Raw genomic sequence first — 14,782 nt, 5'->3', positions numbered from 1 at the left:
CTGTGTCCTCTGCATCCTCTGCATCATCTGCTGTCCTCTGTCCTCTGCGTCCTCTGTGTCCTCTGCATCCTCTGTGTCCTCTGTGTCCTCTGCATCATCTGTGTCCTCTGCATCATCTGTGTCCTCTGCATCATCTGTGTCCTCTGCATCCTCTGTGTCCTCTGCATCATCTGTGTCCTCTGCATCATCTCTGTGTCCTCTGCATCCTCTGTGTCCTCTGCATCATCTGTGTCCTCTGCATCCTCTGCATCCTCTGTGTCCTCTGCATCCTCTGCATCCTCTGCATCCTCTGTGTCCTCTGCATCCTCTGCATCATCTGTGTCCTCTGTGTCCTCTGTCCTCTGCATCATCTCTGTGTCCTCTGTGTCCTCTGTGTCCTCTGCATCCTCTGCATCATCTGCGTCCTCTGCATCCTCTGCATCCTCTGCATCATCTCTGTGTCCTCTGTGTCCTCTGTGTCCTCTGTGTCCTCTGCATCCTCTGCATCCTCTGCATCATCTGTGTCCTCTGTGTCCTCTGTGTCCTCTGCATCCTCTGTGTCCTCTGTGTCCTCTGCATCCTCTGCATCATCTGTGTCCTCTGCATCATCTGCATCCTCTGTGTCCTCTGTGTCCTCTGCATCCTCTGCATCATCTGTGTCCTCTGCATCATCTGTCCTCTGTGTCCTCTGCATCCTCTGTGTCCTCTGCATCATCTGTGTCCTCTGCATCATCTGTGTCCTCTGCATCATCTGTGTCCTCTGTGTCCTCTGTGTCCTCTGTGTCCTCTGTGTCCTCTGTGTCCTCTGTGTCCTCTGCATCATCTACGTCCTCTGCATCCTCTGCATCATCTACGTCCTCTGTGTCCTCTGCATCATCTGTGTCCTCTGTGTCCTCTGTGTCCTCTCTGTGTCCTCTGTGTCCTCTGTGTCCTCTGTGTCCTCTGCATCATCTACGTCCTCTGCATCCTCTGCATCATCTACGTCCTCTGTCATCTCTGTGTCCTCTGTGTCCTCTGCATCATCTGTGTCCTCTGCATCATCTGTGTCCTCTGCATCATCTGCATCCTCTGCATCATCTACGTCCTCTGCATCCTCTGCATCCTCTGCGTCCTCTGTGTCCTCTGTGTCCTCTGTGTCCTCTGTGTCCTCTGTGTCCTCTGTGTCCTCTGTGTCCTCTGTGTCCTCTGCATCATCTGTGTCCTCTGCATCCTCTGCATCATCTACGTCCTCTGTGTCCTCTGTGTCCTCTGCATCATCTGTGTCCTCTGCATCATCTGTGTCCTCTGCATCATCTGTGTCCTCTGCATCATCTACGTCCTCTGCTCTGTCCTCTGCATCATCCTCTGTGTCCTCTTCGTCTCCTCTCGTCCTCTTCCTCTCCTCTCGTCTCCTCTCGTCCTCTTCCTCTGTCGTCTCCTCTCGTCCTCCTCCTCTGCGTCTCCTCTCGTCCTCTTCCTCTTCGTCTCCTCTCGTCCTCCTCCTCTGCGTCTCCTCTCGTCCTCTTCCTCTTCGTCTCCTCTCGTCCTCCTCCTCTGCGTCGTCTCCTCTCGTCCTCCTCCTCTGACCCCCTCCTCGTTTCCTTCCAGGTCAAAGGTCACTTTTACGGACACCACGCGAAGCCGGTGACCCTGAGCTGGAATCCGGACTGTGAGCACCTCGCCACGGGGGGGATGGACATGAACGTCTACGTGTGGACCATCAACAACGAGGACAAGAGGATCAAGCTGCCGGGTGCGCCGCCCTCCCCCCGCTGCTCGTTTCCACGGAGACGTCGCTGCTCTGCCTGGAATGTCCCACAGTGTGACTTTAAACGGCTCCAAAATCAAAAATCCCTGGAAAAACAAACATTGCGAGTGCGAGCGGCGTCGCCTCTCCACAGATCTGACCTGGTCTCCATGAAGATAGAAAGGTTTAATGCCACACTGTGGAACATTCGAGTCAAAGCAACAACATCTCCATGAGGAAAAGCGTTTAGACGACGGAGCCTCCCCCAGAAAAGTTACACAATGCACCTCTAAAGTTCACAAGAGTCGGTTTGGTTCAGATTTTTGTGCGGTGGCCGGAAAGTGCAAAACACTTTAACATTTCACAGCACAAAACCAAATTACATTTAGAAAACACACATTTACATCTCGAAAAAACAAATTTACAAAACACGAAACTCGAGGCAAAAACACAAATACAAAACCCCCCGGGAAAAAAAAAGAACAACAGTTTTTGAGGGAAAGAGAATGTCCTGAAAAGCCGAAGTGACGAACGACGTGCGGCACAAGCAGGAAGTGAAAAGTGTTTCAGCGCATTTGTAGGAACCACGAGGAGCCGTGGATCTATTAAAACATCTGGACACAGTGTTGTTGCTTGTAGCTGCCTCCAGTTGACGTAGAGACTCACTGGTTCGACAGCGGAAAAATCCCATGGGCCGAGAGAAGATTTATCTTATAGAGACAATGTAAACACAACCTGCTCGTGTTCGTCTGACAGGGACCTACAGCTTTCAAAATGTGGGATTTTGTGGCGATTTTTACAAATTTTTAGATCATAAACTTTTTCTCAGCTCAAAATCCTTCAGTTGTCTTAAAAAACTCTTTATAATCGTTTGCTTCGGCTCCGCTCTGCTCTTCTCGCTCTGATTGGTCAAAGTGATCACGTGATACACGAGGCTGTGCTGCGTGCGTTGGCGTGTTGGCGTGGCGTGTGTGCGTTGCGTGTGCGTTGGCGTGTGCGTTGGCGTGTGCGTTGCGTGTGCGTTGCCGTGCGTTGCTTGCGTGTGTGTTGCCGTGCGTGCGTCGTTGTGCGTTGGCGCGTGTGGTTGTTGCGTGTGCGTTGGCGGTGCGTTGGCGCGTTGCGTTGTGCGTTGTGTTTGCGCGTGTGCGTTGGCGTGTGTGCGTTGGCGCGTGCGTGGTGGCGTGCGTTGCGCGTGTGCGTTTGGCGCTGCGTGTGCGCTTGGCGCGTGTTGCGTTGCGTTGCGCGTGTGCGTTGGCGCGTGTGCGTTGGCGTGTGCGTTGGCGCGTGCGTTGCGTTGCGCGCGTTGGCGCGTTTGGCGCGTGCGTGCGTGTTTGGCGCGTGCGCGTTGGCGTTGGCGCGTTTGGCGTGTGTGCGTTGGCGCGCGTGCTTGGCGTGCGTTGCGCGTTGGCGTTGGTGCGTTGCGTGGCGCGTGTGCGTTTGCGCGTGGCGCGTGCGTTGGCGCGTTGGCGTTGGCGTTGTGTGCGTTGGCGCGTTGGCGTTGCGTGGCGTTGGCGTGTGCGCGCGTGCGTTGTGCGGGTGCGCGCGTTGGCGCCGCGTTGGCGCGTGCGCGGCGTGTGCGCGTCGGCGTGTGGGCGTCGGCGTGTGCGTCGGCGTGTGGGCGTCGGCGTGTGCGTCGGCGTGTGAAAAGACTCTACTGCACATGCTCAGTCGGCCCACAGACGCTGGAAGAACCTGACTGGGCTAAAGGAGAATCTGGGATCATGAGACATTGAGCTCGGCCCATTGACTTGAATGGTCGGCCATTTTGCAACCTGGGGGATTGTGTGGATCACATCTTCAGCCTTTGTCTCTCTTCTTCTTCTTCTACCCTTTCGATGTCCCTTTGGCGCTTGATCCTTCCGTCTGCTCTGCGTCTCTGAGTCCCACACACCGTCCACAAGCTGAGCACGAGGTGTAAAGAGGCGAAGGTTCACGCCACAAAACGGACGAAACACGGTTCACTCCAAATGAGAAACGAGACGCTCTGAACGTTACTGCAGAACAGTGACGCAATTTTGACTCTTTTTGGAGAGTTTATATCATGTGTACAATGATCTAATTCACACGATTTGCTACCGAACTAAAGACTCACTGGATCATTTTGACACAATCACCCAGAGTGAAAATCTTACACAACGTCTCTGCCGGGCCGCGGAGGCGTGCGGTTGTTGCTGCGGCTGTGGACGAGCCTGTCGGACTGGAGGCTTTTTGGAGTCACTGAAGTTTCTGTTCATCATGTGGTGTTTTTCTGATCTTGATGCTGAAACGTTCTTGTCTGTGTCTGGTCAGATGAATGTTTATTCTGTATAATCGACAAACAGTCACATTTTTTCTTTATTCTAGACCAGCCTGTTACACATGTGCATTAGGGACAGTGTCGGGGAGTAACAGATTACATGTACCAGAGTTATGTAATCAGAAGTACAAATGATGAGTAACTGTATTCAGTTAGTTACTGTTTCAGTGAGTGGTAATTGGATTACAGTTACTTTGCTGAAATAAGTGGATAACAAGGCAGTATTTTCCTGTTTTCACATTTTGTACTACATCCCATTTATTTTTTAATTTCGGTAATTCCACTCATTGCTGGAAACCCAAACAGAACACGGCAATAAGAGCGATGTAAACGTCATGTTCACGTTGGAGCGTCAGTCGCACAATGGACGAGGTGGAAGAGTCAGTAGAACAGAGCAGCAGTGCACAGGGAAAAACACACTTATGTCGTGGAAATTAAAAAAGTTAAATGTCAAACTGGAGCTACACAAACACACACACAAACACACACACACACACACACAAACACACACACAAATACACACACAAACACCAACACCTACCTTCGTCATCGACCTGAGAACGCGCGGACACAGTCATCCTCCCGTGCGTCGCGTGTGGATTGTGTTTTCTCGTGTACGCTGCGTAAACCGCGCTTCCTCCTGTGCACCTCTAAAACCAGGACTAAAACCAGGACTAAAACCAGGACTAAAACCAGGACTAAAACCAGGACTAAAACCAGGACTAAAACCAGGACTAAACAATGACACCTAACAGTAGGTTGGACATAATTTAAGTTGATCTCATATCAAAATAATTTCTCTATCAATAATATGTTTAATATGGTGAAGGAAAGGCTGATCTTGTTGTTTTCTTTGAGCAGATGAAACATCTTATGTGAACAGATTCTGCTCTTTGTTTCTCTACACTAAACAGTTGCTGATTCATGGAGACTTGGGCTCAACAGACAATTTGTAGAAAACAAACATGAATTTTCAGGATGTGGTTGGTACATTCATGTCGTTTTAAAAGGCATGACAGTATCAAGTAATCCAAAGTAATCAGACTACATTACTCATTTTAAGTAATTTAATGGATTCCGTTACAAACTACATTTTGCTGTGTGTAATCTGTAATCTGTAGGGGATTACATTTTAAAAGTAAATGTCCCAACACTGATTAGGGATGACACACACTGAGCGTGTAAAAGACTGATGGCCTGTATGATAGTGATTTCTTTTGTACTGGACTGAAAGGATCAGGACACGGTGCACGCCCACCACAACCTTCACCACAGTGAAGACACGGACGACCTGATTGTTCTTGACCCTGTGTATTTGTTACACGACACAGAGATGAGGCACCTGCTGTAGGAGCGTCTGGAACAGACCAGATCAAGTGTTGGATCAAGGCGTTCATGTTCTGCAGTAAAGAACAACGTTTGTTACTTCAAACACCAGGTCTTGATTGAACATGTGAAGGAAACATTTGGATTATTTTTCAATGGGGAAATAATACACCACGATAAAGAAGGTTTAATGTGACAATACAGCTCCGGCAGATTTGTGTCTCTGTGGGAGTGAATGAAGCGAGAGGAGGACACGCCTCCACACGAGGCTCCGCCTTTACCAGTTAAACTGATCACCAGATAATCCAGAACACCGACAGGAGACTCAGTGCTATGGGCTAAAGAGCCGGCTCTTTCAACTCCCAGATGGCTCCTCAGATTTTCTGCTTCTTATATTAAAAAAAACAAACAAAAAAAACATATCAAATGTTTATCCTTAAACGGCTTTATAATTTTGTAGCTCTCTGTTCAAGGTTGAGTGTGTTTGGAAAATAAAGTATAAAGTTTTCACCAGGTCTAAACCAGGACTAAACCAGGACTAAACCAGGACTAAACCAGGACTAAACCAGGACTAAACCAGGACTAAACCAGGACTAAACCAGGACTAAACCATGTTTTCACAAAAAAAGCAGAGGAAAGAAACACAAAAGGCACACTAAAAAAACTAAAATCTCCCGTCGTTCTTTGCAAAGAGCCGGATCGTTCACGACAGCACGACTAGAGAACTTTGAATTTATGATCCACGTGGTTCTTACAAATGCTCTGAAACACTTTTCACTTCCTGCTTGTCCTGCACGTTGTTCGTCACTTCTGCTTTTCCGGACATTCCCTTTGCGTCCAGAACTGTCTTCATTTGTCGTTCATTTGTTCGTTCATTTGTTGTTCATTTGTTTCGGGGGTTTGTATTTGTGTTTTTGCTGCGTGTAAATTTGTCTCGGCGTTTGTACAAGTATTTCATAAAACACATTTGCAGAAGAGCAAGCACATTTACAAAACACGGAACGTAAATTTGTTTCCAAGATGTAAATATGTCATTTAGTTTTCAAACTTGTTGATGTGTGTTGTGAAATGTAAAAGTGTTTTGCACTTGGTGGCCACGGTACTTTTGTGTACTTTTGTGTACTTTTGTGTACTTTTGTGTACTTTTTGATGGATCGAGGAGCCTGGATGAAGGATCAGGCTCCAGTGTCGTCCATTTGTTTTGCTTAAAGGTTGTATAGAGGATTTTTTTAAGGGAAGAGAAATACAGCGACAGTCCTTGTGCGCGTTCAGAATTACTGCTGAAGTTTCCTGTCTAGAAGTAATTCAGCGACCGACACGTCAGGTTTTAGACACTTCGTCTGCTTCGGTCGCGCCATCGCTGGACGAGATCTCCAAGAATCACCTCAGTTTGGCTTCGCTCCTTTTCCTCTTCTCTTCTTTCAGCGACCTCAAAAACGGACTTTCTTTTGCGGCGAACCGGTCGTGGATTCTCGTCCGCCATCGCGACAAACTTTATGCGAACTGCGAGGAAGCGACAGTTCGAAAAAGCCTCTAAGAACCGCCGCGTAAACCACGTAATCCCCGCGCTCCGACGAGTCAGTTACACTACGGAGTTTGATTGACAACCTAACAGCCAATAGAAAATGAGGGAGCCTCGTTTTCTATTGGCTGATGTTTCTCTGGCCTCAACACGTCCACAGTTGATAGATTTTCGTTCTTTTTTTTTTTGGTCATCATAATTACAAAGCTGCTGTGTCTCTGTAATGGTGTTTTAATCTTTCACTGACAGTTTGAAACTAAAAAAAATCCTCCATACAACCTTTAATGCTCCTTATAATCCTGTTTGATTTCTGTATGAAAACAGACGAGAGAATTCAACACTGATATTGCTCCTTTAATCCGGTGCACTTTTATAGTCTGAAAACTCTGGTACATTTTTAAATACAGAACGTTTCAACTTTGTCCTTTCTCCTCAGACACTCATCGCCTGCACCACGTGAGCAGCTTGGCCTGGTTAGATCCTCACACTCTGGTCACCACCTCTCACGACGCCAACGTAAAGCAGTGGACCATCACCTACTGAGACCGGAGACCAGACCTAGACCAGACCTAGACCGGGACTAGAGCGGGACTAGAGCCGGCCCGGGATTCGGACCAGGATCGCGGGGACTTGTGCGGACCCCAGACCCACGCTTGGCTTTGCAGGGTCTGAATGACGAATGCCTGTTGATGTGTGAGCTGTTGATTTAAACCTTCTCGTCGTTTTTGTCTTTTTATAATTTATGTAAAACACGGTTCATTGTTCACGCCATGGCCACTTTATTAGGTACGCCGCCTCGGACCCAGATTTTTCCGCTGGTTCATTCAGTTCAAAGTCTCCCTCAAGTCTCTTATTTTTCTGATGCTGGGCTCTTCCTTGGTCTAAACCAGGACTTGAACTTGGTCTAAACCAGGACTTGAACTTGGTCTAAACCAGGACTTGAACTAAAATGGGTCTAAACTCCACTGGAACTAAACCAGAACTTAAGATTAAAATGGATCTTTATTTTTGTACTTAAAACAACAAAAATGAGACTAAACCTGGACTGAGTCTGGACTGAGTCTGGACTGAGTCTGGACTGAGTCTGGACTGAGTCTGGACTGAGTCTGGACTGAGTCTGGACGAAAGTGCCCTGATTAAAATGAATGTTTATTTTTGTACTTATTATAAGAAAAACCAGGTCTGAACCAGGTCTGAACCAGGTCTGAACCAGGTCTGAACCAGGTCTGAACCGCTCTGATCATTATGGATTTTTATTTTTGTACTTATTTCAAGAGAAACCGGGTCTACACCGGGTCTACACCGGGTCTACACCGGGTCTACACCGGGTCTACACCGGGTCTACACCGGGTCGTCTCTTGTGTACCTAATAAAGTGGCCAGTGCATATTTTTCCTTTTTTTCCTCCGACCCTTTAAAGGTAAAATGATTGACAGCTGGACATTCCTTTGATTGTCTTCCCCTGGTCGTGTGAGCGTCTCCAGCAGAGGGCGCCGTTTAACTTGATGAAAAAAATCACACAAATATTCAAAACTCTCCAAAAATCTATTTTTACAGAATCTTTCCACTCGGCCCCGTTCATTTTTCCTACACACTTTTTATTGTGCTGAGCCCAGTGCAAAACTCCACACTGTAGAAAGAAGTGGACACGACGAAAACCCGCGAGCCGCCGCCGCCGCCGCCGCCGCTGCCGCCATCGTCCAGACAGGAAGTGAGCGTGTGCGCGAGTGTGGCTCCATCCACTCTGGCTCCGGGTCACTTTGTGTGTAAAAAAACGTGCTCACTTCTTTAGAGTCTGTGCTCTGAACCGACACCTGTCAAATAAAAGTTCAAAATGAAAATAACTTCATCATAAATAAAATAAAATACTTCAAACTAAAGTCCACGTTTACTTTTCAGTCAGATTTACATCAGAGACCGTGACTAAGACTAAGGCCCTAGAATCTAAACCAGGTCTACAACCGGGTCTGAACCAGGTCTACAACCGGGTCTGAACCAGGTCTGAACCAGGACTAAACTGGGTCTAAGCACAGTCCAAACATGGGCTTTCCCTAATTAAGTCTAAACCAGGTCTAAAAACAGGTCTGAGCTGGGACTAAAGCAGGTCCAAAATTGTTCTAAACCTAAACCAGAAGTTAACCAAGTCCAAGACCTAAACCAGGTCTAAACCAGGTCTAAACCAGGTCTAAACCAGGTCTAAACCAGGTCTAAACCAGGTCTAAACCAGGTCTAAACCAAGAAAACATGTCCAAAAAGGTTTAATAACTTCATATTTATTTCTGTAAAATTAAAAACTCAGATTTAAATGTCCAATCTGTGACTTTAAGCGATGAGGAAACTTTTCAGCTCTTGATGAAAAAAGTGGGTGGGTAAAATGAATGGGACTTTTACCCTGAAACGGCGCCCCCTGGTGACCCCCCCCCTCCAGCTCAGAACCATAAAGTGTCAGCCAACCTTGTCGTTCGGTCACATTCCTGGATCATCTCTGCGTCTCTTCTCATTTTGTGTTTTTGCCGTTTGCGTTTGATCTGACGACTTCCTGTTCGACTGTGGGAGGGCGGAGTACTTCAGGATACTTCAGGATACTGCAGTACTGTGTGTACTTTTACTGCGACTCTGAAGTGTATGTGCTGTCTGTGTGCGCACGGTGACGTCGGATATTTTCATGTTTTATGCATCGCTCTGAACCCCGGAGCGACGAGGAAATAAATCAGAAACATTTGGGTAAAAGTGATTTTCTGTGTCTGTTTTTGAGCAGTTTTCAGGAATTTTTCTTGAAAAAAATCAAGAAAAAAAAAAGAAAGTGATTTTAGTTTTAAAACACACACGAGGGCCCTGACACACACGGGGGGGGGCACCTGACACACACGGGGGGGAGGCACCTGACACACACGGGGGGGGGGGCACCTGACACACACACGGGGAGGGCACCTGACACACACACGGGGAGGGCACCTGACACACACGGGGGAGGGCACCTGACACACACGGGGGAGGGCACCTCACACACACGGGGGGAGGGCACCTGACACACACGGGGGGAGGGCACCTGACACACACGGGGGGAGGGCACCTCACACACACGGGGGGAGGGCACCTGACACACGATTCTTTTTGACTTACACAAACTTTATTGATCCTGAAGGGAAATGATTTGGACACAGGAGTCACACTTTAGTCACAATTTAATAGAATAACAAAGAGTCAAAAATATAAATAAATGGTAAAAATAAAAAGCAAAAGACAATTATAAAAATATAAATGTAAAAGTCAAAATAAAATTGAAAATAATAAAAAATCTTAGCAATAAACAAGAACAGAGGAAGAAAAATGATACAACGATCTGTTACATAAGAGTGAGTTGTACAGTTGTAGGGAGTATTATCTGTTACATAAGGGTGAGTTGTACAGTTGTAGGGAGTATTATCTGTTACATAAGGGTGAGTTGTTGTACAGTTGTAGGGAGTATTATCTGTTACATAAGGTGAGTTGTACAGTTGTAGGGAGTATTATCTGTTACATAAGGGTGAGTTGTACAGTTGTAGGGAGTATTATCTGTTACATAAGGGTGAGTTGTACAGTTGTAGGGAGTATTATCTGTTTACATAAGGGTGAGTTGTTGTACAGTTGTAGGGAGTATTATCTGTTACATAAGGGTGAGTTGTTGTACAGTTGTAGGGAGTATTATCTGTTACATAAGGGTGAGTTGTTGTACAGTTGTAGGGAGTATTATCTGTTACATAAGGGTGAGTTGTTGTACAGTTGTAGGGAGTATTATCTGTTACATAAGGGTGAGTTGTACAGTTGTAGGGAGTATTATCTGTTACATAAGGGTGAGTTGTACAGTTGTAGGGAGTATTATCTGTTACATAAGGGTGAGTTGTACAGTTGTAGGGAGTATTATCTGTTACATAAGGGTGAGTTGTACAGTTGTAGGGAGTATTATCTGTTACATAAGGGTGAGTTGTACAGTTGTAGGGAGTATTATCTGTTACATAAGGGTGAGTTGTTGTACAGTTGTAGGGAGTATTATCTGTTACATAAGGTTGAAGAGTTGTACAGTTGTAGGGAGTATTATCTGTTACATAAGGGATGAGTTGTACAGTTGTAGGGAGTATTATCTGTTACATAAGAGTGAGTTGTACAGTTGTAGGGAGTATTATCTGTTACATAAGGTGAGTTGTACAGTTGTAGGGAGTATTATCTGTTACATAAGAGTGGGAGTTGTACAGTTGTAGGGAGTATTATCTGTTACATAAGGGTGAGTTGTACAGTTGTAGGGAGTATTATCTGTTACATAAGGTGAGTTGTACAGTTGTAGGGAGTATTATCTGTTACATAAGGTGAGTTGTACAGTTGTAGGGAGTATTATCTGTTACATAAGGTGAGTTGTACAGTTGTAGGAGTATTTATCTGTTACATAAGGGTGAGTTGTACAGTTGTAGGGAGTATTATCTGTTACATAAGGGTGAGTTGTACAGTTGTAGGGAGTATTATCTGTTACATAAGGGTGAGTTGTACAGTTGTAGGGAGTATTATCTGTTTACATAAGGGTGAGTTGTACAGTTGTAGGGAGTATTATCTGTTACATAAGGGTGAGTTGTACAGTTGTAGGGAGTATTATCTGTTACATAAGGGTGAGTTGTACAGTTGTAGGGAGTATTATCTGTTACATAAGGGTGAGTTGTACAGTTGTAGGGAGTATTATCTGTTACATAAGGGTGAGTTGTACAGTTGTAGGGAGTATTATCTGAGGTTCAGACACAGGTGAGTGTCACATAAAAACTCTCAGGATGTGATGTGTTTTTTCGTTTACTGTGTAAAAAGAATGTGCCCAAACCAAGTCACTTATAGAAATGCAAAAAATGTTTCTGTCACATGATCCTCAGGCTTCACATCCACACAAATACTCTCTAAAACAGATTCATTCTTTGTTTGACACTCATTTATTGTGAAATTAAAAAAAAAAAGATCATATCAAATAATAATAATAATAAAATAACAATAAGTAAAGTTCAGAGTAGAACAATAACTGGTGGAATGGGAACAGTTATGTAATTACAGACAAGTGAATGTAAAAAGAACAAATTACAGAGTTGGAAGTTTAAAAGTAATTTCAGATTTTTAATTTAGTGTAAATGTCGTCTAATGAACCAAACCATCATCAGGTTTAGTTTGGGAAATGTTCCTTTTGCAGTGTAAAGATGAGCTGCCAGACGAGTTTCAGCTGTGAAAATATGAGGAAGTTTAAGTCTATAAATGTCAAGTACAATGAGCACAGTTCTGAGAGTCTCTCAGAGCAGCAGACAGGAGCAGACAGGAGCAGACAGGAGCAGACAGGAGCAGACAGGAGCAGACAGGAGCAGACAGGAGCAGACAGGAGCAGACAGGAGCAACAAAGTCAACATGAAGATGATGAAGACTTGTGTGAAGCAGTTGTCTCTAACTGTTGTGTTTGTTTGCATCAGCTCAGGTGAGAGCTCACACAGGTTTAGTCCTGATCTGTTTCTTTGTCTCTGAGTGAATTCACTGTTTGAAATGAGTGAGTGTGGGTTGGTTTTGGTTGAAGGTAAAATTCCATGTGTACTGCTATTGTTCTGTACAAATACAACAGTCCAGGGGCTCCTTCCTTCCAGTGTCCAAGACAGACCCATAGTGGAACCTGGTGCAGCTCACAGCAGTCAGAGCTTTTGGACGCTCTTCTTATATTTCCCTGCATTTTCTTTGGTGGAGTTGGAAAGATCGTTGTGTTTTCCGTGACATTATTTGTAACACAAATATATTAGGTCTATATATTATACCTAGAACCTTTATTTATTTTACAAAAAAGGGCCTTGAGAATGATCACCAACAGTCATTATACTGTAGAGAACCATCCAACCCAATATCTGCTCAACTTAAGGTGTTGAAAATGCAGGATATTGTCGACTTAAGTCTCCTCAAAGTCGTGTATAAAGCAAAGTGGAATGTGTTACCTGTAAATATTCAAAGACTGTTTGAGATGAGAACAAAACACTATAATTTAAAAGGAACCGACATGTTTAAAAAACCCAGATTCAGAACCGAGGTTATGGAGCGAAGCGTCGCTGTGAAAGGAGTTAAACTTATGGAAGAGTCTTGACAAAGAAATAAAAGAATCAAGAACAATGACGACATTTAAAAAACATATCAAATCAAATGCAGTGTGTTTGTATGAAAAAGAAAACTACGTTGTTGTGCATAATAATGAAGATTTACTGTTTGCAGTTGATCAGTAATTGTGCCTGAACTGATCTGGAATGTTTCGTGAACATCGGTGTTGATGTTTTGTCTTGAAAAGGAAAAGGGGGCAGAGAACAGAAGATTTTTTTCTTCTTTCTGTTCCTTTTCATTCATTTCTTGTGTGTCTGATGTTGTGACACTGTCGATGTCTTTTTATGCTTTATGAGCTAAATAAATAAATAAATAATAATAAATAATAAAATATATATATTGATATTAGGGGTTTTGCATAAAACACAGTTGAGGTAAAGTCTGTTTTATCGGAGTCAAGGCTCATCAAATCTTCTGTTCTGTTCCATCAACACGACTAACCTCCAACAATGTCTAAAGTCGCTCTTAAATCAGATGTTTGTGCATGTGCACTGTCACACCTGTTATGTCCTGTTCACTCACAAATCACATCAAACGTCCGGCGACGCTTGAAAATTCACCGTCAAGGATCAAACTGAAACAGAGACGTGTTTCCTGCTGCACGTGATCACTCTCGAATTTAATCCTCAAATCTGTAAACCTGTGATGTAAATAAAAATAATTTAGGCTCCAGTTTAAACAGTTGTGGTATGGAGCTGCTACACCTGTGTGTCAAGTGAAAAAGCCCAGCCCCTCTGCTCCGAGTCCTCACCTCCTCTTCAAACCCATTCTCCTCTCCTCCCCCCTCAACAGTTTATCAGTTTATCAGTTTATTAGTTTATCAGTTTATTAGTTTATCAGTTTATCAGTTTATTAGTTTATCAGTTTATTAGTTTATCAGTTTATCAGTTTATTAGTTTATCAGTTTATTAGTTTATCAGTTTATCAGTTTATTCAGTTTTTAGTTTATCATTTATTAGTTTATCAGTTTATCAGTTTTTAGTTTATTAGTTTATCAGTTTATCAGTTTATTAGTTTATTAGTTTTAGTTTATCAGTTTATCAGTTTATTAGTTTATCAGTTTATCAGTTTAGTTTATCAGTTTTTAGTTTTCAGTTTATTAGTTTATCAGTTTATTAGTTTATCAGTTTATCAGTTTATTAGTTTATTAGTTTATCAGTTTATCAGTTTTTAGTTTATCAGTTTATCAGTTTTATTATTAGTTTATTAGTTTATCAGTTTATCAGTTTAGTTTATCAGTTTATCAGTTTATTAGTTTATCAGTTTATTCAGTTTATTAGTTTTAGTTTATCAGTTTATCAGTTTATTAGTTTATCAGTTTATCAGTTTAGTTTTCAGTTTATTATTAGTTTATTCAGTTTATCAGTTTATTAGTTTATCAGTTTATCAGTTTATCAGTTTATCAGTTTATCAGTTTATCAGTTTATCAGTTTATTAGTTTATTAGTTTATCAGTTTATTAGTTTATCAGTTTATTAGTTTATCAGTTTATCAGTTTATCAGTTTATTAGTTTATCAGTTTATCAGTTTATTAGTTTATCAGTTTATTAGTTTATCAGTTTATTAGTTTATTAGTTTTCAGTTTATCAGTTTATTAGTTTATCAGTTTATCAGTTTATTAGTTTATTAGTTTATTCAGTTTATCAGTTTATTAGTTTATCAGTTTATCAGTTTATTAGTTTATTAGTTTATCAGTTTATCAGTTTATTAGTTTATCAGTTTATCAGTTTATCAGTTTATTAGTTTATCAGTTTATCAGTTTATCAGTTTATTAGTTTATCAGTTTATCAGTTTATCAGTTTA

At 43.2% G+C, this 14,782-nt stretch overlaps 1 protein-coding gene across 3 annotated transcripts in view; it reads left to right on the top strand.

Moving 5' to 3' along the window:
* The window catches only part of wdr1 (WD repeat domain 1), a 37,164-nt gene extending 27,582 nt beyond the window's left edge, over positions 1 to 9,582 (top strand). Inside the window, exons 14-16 of one of the 3 annotated variants that reach the window (XR_008633090.1) lie at positions 1,567 to 1,711; positions 7,286 to 8,040; positions 8,074 to 9,582. Coding sequence is in view for 1 of the 3 variants with exons in the window: in XM_020940669.2 (XP_020796328.1) it covers positions 1,567 to 1,711; positions 7,286 to 7,392 (252 nt within the window). In the remaining 2 variants the exon portion in view is untranslated. Of the gene's footprint in view, positions 1 to 1,566; positions 1,712 to 7,285 lie in introns of all 3 variants that reach the window. The other 2 variants (XR_008633089.1, XM_020940669.2) reach the window with 2 other exon arrangements.
* Positions 9,583 to 14,782: the final 5,200 nt, after the last annotated feature.

The sequence above is a fragment of the Boleophthalmus pectinirostris genome, unplaced genomic scaffold (genome assembly GCF_026225935.1).
Source record: "Boleophthalmus pectinirostris isolate CB_2022bp ecotype Guang Dong unplaced genomic scaffold, ASM2622593v1 HiC_scaffold_3, whole genome shotgun sequence".
Classification (NCBI taxonomy): Eukaryota; Metazoa; Chordata; class Actinopteri; order Gobiiformes; family Gobiidae; genus Boleophthalmus; species Boleophthalmus pectinirostris.
The sequence above is the reverse complement of the archived record's forward strand: the minus strand, read 5'-3'. Positions and strand labels throughout refer to the sequence as shown.